At 42.4% G+C, this 11,001-nt stretch overlaps 1 protein-coding gene across 6 annotated transcripts in view; it reads right to left on the bottom strand.

The window, feature by feature from the left end:
• The window catches only part of TPX2 (TPX2 microtubule nucleation factor), a 63,696-nt gene continuing 52,695 nt past the window's right edge, over window positions 1-11,001 (bottom strand). For 5 of the 6 annotated variants that reach the window (XM_045981789.1, XM_045981792.1, XM_045981788.1 and 2 more), the window contains 3 exons: window positions 8,146-8,257; window positions 7,281-7,468; window positions 1-5,489 (listed from right to left, as the gene is read on the bottom strand). In XM_045981789.1, the coding sequence (XP_045837745.1) occupies window positions 5,379-5,489; window positions 7,281-7,468; window positions 8,146-8,257 (411 nt within the window). In that variant the 3' untranslated portion in view covers window positions 1-5,378. The remainder of the gene's footprint in view (window positions 5,490-7,280; window positions 7,469-8,145; window positions 8,258-11,001) is intronic. The other variant, XM_045981793.1, reaches the window with a different exon arrangement.

The raw sequence follows: 11,001 nt of genomic DNA, 5'->3' as shown, positions 1-11,001 counted from the left end.
ACCAGAGCATCCCAGGCAAGTATATGAATGTGGTAAGAAAAACTCTTCAGTGTAGAGAAAACCCTTCAGTGTCGAGAAACAGACTAAAGCTTCATACAAGAAAAAAACAGATCATACAAAGTGTACCATGATCAAGGTGAGTGATGCATTTTTTTCTCTTTGTTCCTATTACCAGGTATTGTCTGAATGGCATATAATTAACAATAAACCCTACCTTAAAAACTGAAAAAAAAAAAATGTTGTAAAACCCACCCAATATTTTTGCATAGAGTGAATTCAGTCACTTTCTAGTCACTTAGCAGCATGTCTCTAGGGCGTGACTCCTGAGTGGGAGCATGTCAGTGTCAGGCTAGAGAATTTTCAACTCTCCTTACCACCAAGCAAGCTTGAAAAATGCTGCCCCAGACTGTTTTTCAGATTACTGCTTATGACCACTGACTCCATTTTGTATCTTGACCCACTGAAAACTACATCTCCCACCCTTGCTCCTGAAAGAAAACCTGGGAATAGCTTTGGTGCCCAAACAAGTGGAGAACCGGCACTTGGCTGCAATTCTCAACACATTCACATGCTTGTCTGGGATGTTCTAGGATACTAGTCCCGTAACTACGTGGGTCTCAGCACATCAGACTGGCCAGGTTTTTATTCCTTTCTGGCTAACAAAATTTTAAGAGCAAGGCAGAGGGTAATTGATGTCAGAAGGTCAAGGTTAATTAAGTCTGGTGAAATATTTTCTGATAAAACCTAGAGTTTTCTAAGCTGTTTCTCCTACCCCTCCAACCATGGTTTCTCTGGGTGGAATGTCAGCACCTGCCAAACCGTTTCAGGAAGCTGATACCCTCAGCACATTAAGAGCCCTGCTTTGACCTGAGCTCTGTCTGTTATTCTATTGCAAGAATGAAAATAGCAAACACCATGAGACGTTTTCAATGTCAGTATCCTTCACAGCAGCACTAGAAAATAGAGTGGGCATGCAAGAAGATAAAGGAAACAAGGGAAAAGTATGTTTTGTCCCCAGGCTTTTTTTTTTTTTTTTTTGTAGCAACTACACTGGCTTCAGCTGGATAACAAATTGTCCTGGAATTCTTGGCGTTGGTGCAAACATGTCAGCTCCCTGGTTACGCCTTCGTCACCACTCAAAGTACCACACACTTTAACCTTCCTGCTCTTTCCATAGGCCTGGGTTTGTCCTGTATCCAGGAAACTTTATATGTTGTCTAAACTGAGCATCCCAGCAGGCTGCAAGGCAGATGGCAGCTCAGGACTCAAAATGTTGACTGATTCCTACCTGGATCCGCACCACCACGCTGTAACTCAGCCTGCCTCTGCAGAAATAGGAGCCCAGCCACGTGGCTAACAGCTTTTTTAACTGCTACTCTCAGCAATGAAGAACTTTCTCAGCAGATAAGATTCAGAAGGGAACTGAAAAGGAAGCAATGTCGAGATTTATCCAAGGGGATGCACAGGTTTCACCAGATACTCAGGCCAACAAGCCCCCAAGGCTCAGCTAGGCCAGGAGCAGGTAAGAGCCCAGGTGTTGCTGACCTGTCCTCAATTCCTTGGAGTATCAGGTCACTAGCCTAGGATATCTGCAGAGGATCTAGACTCTTCTACAAGTCTGCCTCCTTGTCACTAGGTCTCCTAAGAGGCTTCATACTTCAGTCGGGGGAAGCCAGAACACGCCCAAGGTAGTGCCTGAACATCATTCAATCCAGAACACATATGAAAAGAGCAAGGTACAGACTGTAGCGCATGATACTATTTGTATAAAAGTTAAAGGAGAGAGGAGATAGAACTACATCTACGGTGACTGTCCCTGCAAAGGAGCACACCTGACAGCACTATCTCTGACAATGGGAACTGAAAAGTTGGGAGAAAAGGTGGAGGACTTTGCCTTTGTAGCTTGTGAATTCTGAACCATGTGAATGCACAACGTTTCAAGGAACAAATTAAAAACAAATGCGGAATGCTACAATCTTATTATTACAAAAAAAAAAAAAAAAGAAAAACGCCCTTGAAATCTGTGTGTTACATAAAAACCTTCTGGAAGAATAGGCAACTGTTATCAATGGGGTTCTCCTGGGAAATGGGAGCAGGGAAATAAGGAGACTTGCATGGTTTATTCTATACGGTCTGTATTATTTTAATGGTTTCCAAAAGACATACTATACTACTTTGGCAATTTTTACTTAAAAAAAAAAAAAGAAACATCTTTAAGCACGGCAGCCTCACCTCCAAAAACAATCTCTGAACTCCCTCAATACTTTTAGTGTCTCACATTACTCAGTCACATCTCATCTTGTTACAATGCCTTATATACAGGTCTCCTCTCCATTAAACTCTGGAGCGGCTGCCACGGTAGCTCCTACCGCCCAAGCTCCACTTTCCAGGGACACAGCTCTGTGGAAAAGAACCGGCAAGGCATAAAACAGTAGTCAAGATGGCAACAGAGCAATCACACAAGGACAAAACGACCCGCCACAGTAAGAGTGAACAGTAAGCTCACAAGTATGTTAATGAGCACAAGACTATTAGCAATGGGAAACCATGGCCAAGTCAAAACACCGCTGAAAACAAAGTCGTTCCCAGAAACTGTGGGAATGCTAACCATCTGCATGTGCGCATGAGCTAGAAGCCTTGTAAAATTGCCAAGCACAGTGTGACAGCCAGATTTCTCAGTAAAATTCAGTAAATTCCTATCAGAGGACAGGTTCTTTGCTTAGGAAAATTTCAGAGCAAATTCTGAGTGTTGAAAGTGCAGCTCTCACTAGAATATGGCCAGAAGGGATAAAGAACCTGACTTCCTCTGTAAGGTAGAAGTGGAAATTTTGAGCTTTGGAGGAAATGGGAACTATTAGAAATGAGGATCATGTGAGGTGATCTGAAAGAAAATGGGGTACTAGACAGACGGAGCTGAGGAGAAACAGCCTGCTGCTGAGAAACTGAGGAATTCGGGGGAGCAGGAGGCAATGGCTGTCTGCATCTCAGTTTTAAGGTCTTTGCTCTGAAGTAATGTAATCCCATTCTGTTGCCTCTCCAAGACTGTCACACATTACCACCCCGACATGGGCCTGTCTGGAGAGGGCAATCCAGAAGGATCCAGTAGGTCCATAATTCTCAGTTAATACTCTTTCTAGGACCCTCATTTTGAGGGTTGGATTTATTCTCTTACCTGAAATGACTAAACCAAAAAAATGGGCAAAATATATAAAACATCTGCTACCAGATGGAAATATATGAATGACCGTGAACTGTCAAAAAACTGCTGATACCAGAGAGGGGGGAAAGTTACAGAGGACAGATAGACACAGAGGGGCTCAAGAGGTGAACAGGAGAAAAACCCAAGCAAGAGGTGACCAGAAACACTGAAAACCCTCCACGAATCCACGAGAGATAGGACTGAGGTAGAACTGGATTTCTCACAGGACAGATATCTATGTACCCTCCTCAATTACCCTCTTTCTCGCACACCACGTCCAAAATATCAGCAAGTCTTGCCAGTTACAACTTCAAGATACACTCAGAACCCAACCATTTCTCACCACCTCCACTGCTGCTCCCCCATCCCAAGCTCCTATTAACTCTCACCTGCATGCCCCCAACCCATTCCAGTCTACTCTCCACACAGTATTCAGAAAAACATTTACTACATGACAGGAGAGAGGACAGTTGCTTGCTTATGGTCTTCCCTCCTAAAAGGTAAGCTCCATGAAGGCAAGTTCTTCTGTTCATTGCTCTACTCCCAGAGACGAAGTGGTCCCAAGGTACATACACTTAGCGCCAAGTAAATAGTTGTTACATGAATTGCATGAGTAAGTATGGCCCTGTATACTACACTTGGGAATGAATAAGGGAATTATATCTTGCATCAGTCAGTGGTCTTCAGGAGGCTCAGGGATCTGCAAATCATGTCTTGCTTTATCATCCGTCACCGAATCTATTAACAGCCTGTTCATAATGCTCCTTGAATGAATAAACAAAAGGAATGTAAAATAGGTTTACAATCTTCTCTGGTGCCTAGGACCAGCCTGGGCTGAATGTGGATGCTCTTATATCCTTTAGCACGGAAGTAGAGGACTAGTGAAGAGTATATTTCATAAATAATGCCAAGTGTAAGAAAAAATACACTATTTAACATGGATCTAGCAAATTCTGTGCCAGCTACAAAAATACAAAAATGACTAAGATAATTTTTATTTTCGAGGACTAAGAAAATTTTAGGTATCTGGGTCTCTACCAGTTTGTGAACAAGTAATTCAGCAGTGTAACTGTTCTACTAGAGACATAGACAGGAAACATTTGAGAGGCACACAGAAGGAAGTGATCATTCTTGCCTGCAGGGGTCGGGGGTCAAGGAAGGATTTATGAAAAAGATTTTACTTCAGCCTTATAAGGAAGTTTACCAGATGAGAAAAAGCACATTTAGGAAAGAAGGCACAGGTCTGTGTGAAGGCATAACACACATGGACTGCCTTCAGAGTACTTCCTGGAAGGGAGTTAACAAAATATGGAAGGCCAGAAAAGCGCTACAAAGCATATTCCTCTAAGGACAGGGCCTGTGCTTTAAGAAGTTCCTGGACCCTCCTCCTCTCAAAGTACCCATTTCTCCAATAAGATGTGACCTACAAGGGGGCTTGACAGAATTAAAAACATGAAGTAACAAAATCAGGGAAGGGAAGACAAACATCTTTATTCCACTCCAGTTTATCGGAGGACTTAAAATGTGTACTGCACAGCATTCCCTGTTATTATCAGCATTGACAAGGAAGAACGTGCCTGAACAGCAGCTCTGCCCCAAAGCTTGCCAATGGCTGCCATGAGGTTCCATGTCGGTCCACAGTCTTCCTCGTGGCTGTGCAATTAATGAGGCTTCCGCCCTTGTAGAGACAGGCTACTTGACTCTACATTCATTTTGGGAAGAGATGAGGAAAGAATCTGATATACTGACTGTTCCTCAGGAAAGCCATGACTTAAATCCTATCTTAGTATTTAACTATCTTTATTTTCTGATTAAAAAGAAAAAAAGGGAGAGGGGGCGAAGAGGCAACAGAGAGTATATACTGTGCTGATACAGAAACTTCAAACTTAGAGTTAAGACTCATATTGAAGGTCGACTGATGGTTCAAAGGAAATCACTACATGGAGTCAGAGCAAGACATGCATCAGTTGAGTCTCATTCTTAGTCTCAATAACGTAGGAAAACAACTCTCAACAAAACTGGAGTCCACACTTGTCAGGTACGCTCTGTTGGGCATGGGCAGGTAAAAGTCTTGAGAAATGGGTTCTCTCCATGCCCTGGTGACAAGGAAAGAAGGCTCCTGGTTTGATGAAAAGAGCAGCTCCTGTTCTCAGGTGGTGCCCGCAGCTCACAGCTCAGGTTAGCAGTGGAATCGAGTGGAGAACTTGGGAGAAACGGGCACAGTCAGAGGTTGGTCACTTGACTTTACTTCCACACCCTGGTACTTGCGTATTGGATTTGCCTTGTGCACCTGCAGAGTAAGGACAGAGAATTACCACTGATCAGGATGTTAGAGAACTATGCATATAATTCTTTTTATTTTTTATTTTTTCTTCTTGAGAAAATGTTTATATAGTCTTAAGAGATCCAAATCATTATCCAAGAGGGGGTAAAAAAAAAAAATGCAACACAGCATAATGGAAAAGAACGTGAGCTTTTGCGCCCAAATAGGTTTCTGTTCAGGTCTTGGGGGTCCCTCAGTCTGCACCAAAGAACATCAAGCCTAACTCCAGCTTGAGCTTGATTCTTTTTTTACTAGGTCCAACAGAGCTGTACAAAACTGCAGCAGAAAAGAGATACATGTTAAGAATCCATCAGCGTGGGGAGTGAGGGGCTGGGATAACTTGGTGATGGACATTAAGAAGGGCATGTGATGTAATGAACTCTGGGTGTCATAAGACTGATGAATCACTGAACTCTACCTCTGAAACTAACAATACACTATATGTTTAAACAAACAAACAAAACAAAAAAAAACCTCCTAGAGTACAATCTTAAATTTATCAAGTCTTAATAGTCACCCAAACCATGGACAAATAAACAAAAACCATAACCAGGAAGGGCTGCTGCGGGAAAGCCAGGCTTCCTTCTGGGCAGTCGAAAACAGTCCCGAATTAAGTCAGATTAGTGACAGCTAACTAGCATCGACTGAACTGTGCTTTAGGACGCTGACACCAGTACCAGCCTACACCAAGAACTGTTGTAAGTAACACCTCGACGATGGGGACAAACACAAGAGGCACTATCAAGTGTTGAAGAAAAATCAAAGAACTTCAGGCTGGAAAAAAGGCTGGTTCTGTGAGCATATCTAGAGTGGGAACTGTATCATTTTCTTCATCCAATCAGCAAATGGCAGCTTGGGTTTTGCCAACAAGTTAGTCCCTTTAAATTTGTCCCTAGAGCCTTCCTGAGGCCATAGTCATCTCTGCCAACAGCTCAAACAGCAGCTGGCCTAGCCTTCTGAGACAAATTGCAACAACTTATGTATTTATGTAATCATCCTTTTATCAGTCTCATGAAATTCCATCTGAAACTGTCTCTTTGCTCATTAATGCAGTGAATGCACCTTGCAGCCCTCTGAGTGAAAAAGTCCTTACTGCAAATTAAGCTTTCTTTCTGGATAACTTAATATCTAAATCACTTTTCTAGTGTTAGCATTGAAGGTCACATGGACCAATATGTGCTATAACCCCAAGAAATTTCAGTAAATTATGAAGAGAAAAATGAAAATGCAGTTGCGACATAATTCCCATGTCCTTCCCTACCTACATATTCTTGTCTAATTGCAAAACCACATTGGTTTTCTCAAGTCTAAAGGAAATGACAAAAATCAGTAAGATAAATAAATAAATCCTAGGAATGCATCACTGTGCATGTTATACCACATGATATCTTCCTTATGAAGACCCGCAGAAGAAATTGTCTGAATTCAGTATCAAGACTAAATGTTTTTGCTTTTTTTTTTTAAACTATTAGCTTGTTTGTATCTCATGAACACTGTGAGTTTTGTAACCAACAGGTTGGTTCCTAAAAAGAGCCAAAATTATGGTTCAAATGTAGCAGGCACACGGATAGCAATGTGCACATCTTTAACACTGTTCACATCACAACTTTGTCACCATTCTTGGTTTGTGTGATTTTCCACTTTCACTCATCTTTGATATGTCCTGGTAGACCACCTTAGATCCTTTCTGGGACAAGGCAAGGTACAGATAAAACAGAGACAGCTCTGGGTTAGTCAGTGTTCATGCTGCCCAGTTACCAGTTCTTTCCGTAGCCTGGCCAGCTCCTCCCTCTGCTGCTCTTCCTCCTGGTGCCGGGCCTCCTCCAGCTGCTGGATTTTCTGAGCTTCTACCTCTGCCATTCTCTTTTCCAGCTCCTGCCGCTCCTTGGCTCTCTTCTCAGTGGCCAGCTGGAAAGGTTCCTGAACTAGAGAACCAGAAAGGCCCTCTGAGTACAGAAACAGAGACAGTATTGGTGCACAAGCACGACCTGCATAAACCCAGCCCCCTGATGCAGCAAGTGGCACGGACACACCCGGCAACACAAAGGCTAAGTTCTAGGGAAGCCCTGTTAGCAGAAAGGTGGAGCACACCACGTAGAAAAAGTCCTAGAAATTTAACAGTTGGAAGGGCTCCTGGAAACCATTTAATTCAGAGAAAAGCAAGACCCACACAGATGAAATATCTTGCTCAAAACTATACGGTGATTCTGAGACAGATGTAGGAGAAGAATCCATTTTCTGACACCTTACCCAGTGCTTTAAGGAATCAAGCATCTTATACCTAAGGCTTACTTCATGGAAAAGAAGACCGCAGAAAGAAGACCTGGCTCTTCCTCCCTCACTTACTACTCCTTGGGTGAGTAAAGCCCATAACTGCTGTTGAAATGCCAGCTGCCTTTGCCCAGGCTCTTGTTCTCTGAATCTGGCCCCAACACAGGCTGCAAACTCAGCACAGGTGCATGGTTCAACAAAGACAAAAAACCTCGTCTAAGAAGAGAACAACTAGATCCTCTAAAGGTAAATGCTTCTGGTTGACACAGCTGATCAATACCAGTGTCCCAGCATCCTCCCTGGGAAGTCTGACAATTCTGCTCTGATCCCCCAAGAATACATATAATACTACCAGCAATGGATTTCTTCTCTTTCTTGGGAACAAAGGGCTCCTGGGAGATGACGGTGTTTGGACGAGCCTTGAAGCAAGCTGCTTCTCTCTGCTGTTTCAGTTCTTCCTCCAGCTATTAGAAAGAATGTGTTAGATAAGCAACTGCACAGCTTTCCAGAACTGCTGCCTCAGTGGCTTAAGAACTAACGTTTCTAAATGGCGTCATCAATAAAGGCTGGAGATGACTTCATCTAAACCCCAATTAAAACCCCCTTTACACTAAGTAGATCAGACTGATGACCTCGGAATCCACTGAGAACTAGAAAATATCTTTAGGTACTTTTAATGCCTATCTGAACATAAACATAAATGTGTGGACATTATATACCTTTGGATGGGATCATCTATCAAGTATTCTCCCTCCCAACCCCCAAAAGAATCTAACCAGAATATTCTCTAAAGATTATGTTTATTTATTTGAGAGAGTGGGAAAGCATGAGCAGGGTGTGGAGGGGAGGGTGGGGGGAGGCAGAGGGAGAAGGAGAGGCAGACTTCCTGATAAGCAGGGAGCCCAACACGGGGCTCAATCCCAGGACCCTGAGACCATGACCTGAGCCAAAGGCAAATGCTTAACCAACGGAGCCCACTCAGGTGCCCCAAATCTAATCAGAATTTAATCAAGCCTTTAGATTTAACCACTCATTTACAGGAAATACAGAAGGAACAGGAATATATTAAATAACACCATGGGAATACAATGACCAAAACTGGGATTGTGGAAAATTTATAGGACAAACAAGCCAGTTTATTCCACAAGTAATATGTAAGTAGAGGAGCCTACAGAGAAAAAGGGACTTAGAGATTTATCAAGCAAGTGCAATATGTGGGCCTTATTTGGATCCTCACTTGAACAATTCAATGAGAGATTTGGAGATGTAAGAACACTATTTGTCACTATTAAGAGATTACTATTAATCTTTTTATGTGTGATAGTATTATGGAGGTTTTCATACTTAAATCTTTAAAGATACATACTGAAGATATAAAGATACATATCTTTACTTGCTATTGAAATGATGATATGAGGTGATACTTAGAATTTGCTTCGAAGTTATGTTTTGTTGGTAGAAATATCCAGTGTAGAGGTTAAGCAGGTAGAAATGCAGATAAAATAAGATTTTCCATGTTTTGATCACTATAGAACCAAGTGACAGGTTCATGGAAGAAGATCATACTATCCTCTCTACCTCTCTACCATTATACTGTCCTCTTGTGTATGTTTGAAAAACTTAAAAATTTTTTTCTTATTATAGGAAATATCCCACACAGACAATTTGTGTCATGGTCCTGGAAAGACAGATTCATTACCACTTCCAAAACAACAGTCCTAAATTTTCCTAGGGAACACCACCACCGAAGGACTTATATGCAGTCATGTAAGCAATCATACCTTTTGACTTCCTAGAAAGATCAGCTCAGAGTCCAGGGTAAGTGATGATATAAAACCACTTACAAACTTAGGGATTCAAGGGAATTTTTTTCCAGATAGGGCAGAATTAGATCCCAATTATACCAACCAACAACCAATTGTTTTTAATCACCTGTCATCTACAAAGAGCAAAGGAGCATACTATGTTGAGAAAACAGCACTCCATACTGAGGATCTATTCTCACCATACTGTTTCTTAACAAAGTACTAACAGAAAGGAGTGAACATGTAATGAAGAAATCTAATAGATGGAACAGATGAGATCTTAAGAGTCCTGATGCAAAAAGAGCCTTTTAGGGCGCCTGGGTGGCTCAGTGGGTTAAAGCCTCTGCCTTTGGCTCAGGTCATGATCTCAGGGTCCTGGGATCGAGCCCTGCATCGGGCTCTCTGCTCCATGGGGAGCCTGCTTCCTCCTCTCTCTCTGCCTGCCTCTCTGCCTACTTGTGATATCTGTCTGTCGAATAAATAAATAAAATCTTTTTTTTTTTAAAGATTTTATTTATTTATTTGACAGAGAGAAATCACAAGAGAGGCAGGCAGAGAGAGAGGAAGGGAAGCAGACTCTCCGCTGAGCAAAGAGCTATATGCGGGACTCGATCCCAGGACCCTGAGATCATGACCTGAGCTGAAGGCAGCGGCTTAACCCACTGAGCCACCCAGGCGCCCCAAATAAATAAAATCTTTAAAAAAAAAGAGCCTTTTAGTTCTCACATTCCCCAGATGGATCACTTGGAGCAGAGGTCAGCAAACTTCAGTCTGTGGGCCAAATTCAGCTTGCAATCCCTTTTTGTACAGACTTTGAGCTAAGTCTGGTTTCACAATTTCTTTTTTTTTTTTTTTAAGATTTTATTTATTTATTTGACAGAGATCACAAGTAGGCAGAGAAACAGGCACAGAGAGAGGAGGAAGCAGGCTCCCTGCTGAGCAGAGAGTCCGATGCGGGGCTCAATCCCTTTTCTCCCCGAAGGCAGAGGCTTTAACCCACCGAGCCACCCAGGCACCCCTGGTTTTCACAATTTCAAAGGGTTGAAACACACACACACACACACATAGAGTATGTGACAGAGACCATTTGTAACCTACAAAATTTAAAATATTTACTACCTGGTCTTTCATTTTTTATTATTTTTATTAAATATTTATTTATGAGAAGGAGAGAGAGAGAGAGACAGAACATGAGCAGGGGGAGGGGCAATGGGAGAGGGAAACAAGCAGACTCCCCGCTAAGCAAGGAGCCTGATGTGGGGCTTGATTCCAGGACCATGAGATCATGACCTGAGCTGAAATCAAGAGTTGGACACTTAACTGACTGAGCCACACAAGGCGCCCCACTATCTGGTCTTTCATAGAAAGTCTGCTGATCCCTGATTTAGAGTGAGAGTCCCTGA

This window comes from Meles meles, chromosome 16 (assembly GCF_922984935.1).
Source record: "Meles meles chromosome 16, mMelMel3.1 paternal haplotype, whole genome shotgun sequence".
In the NCBI taxonomy this organism is placed as follows: Eukaryota; Metazoa; Chordata; class Mammalia; order Carnivora; family Mustelidae; genus Meles; species Meles meles.
This window is presented reverse-complemented; position numbering and strand designations above follow the sequence as displayed.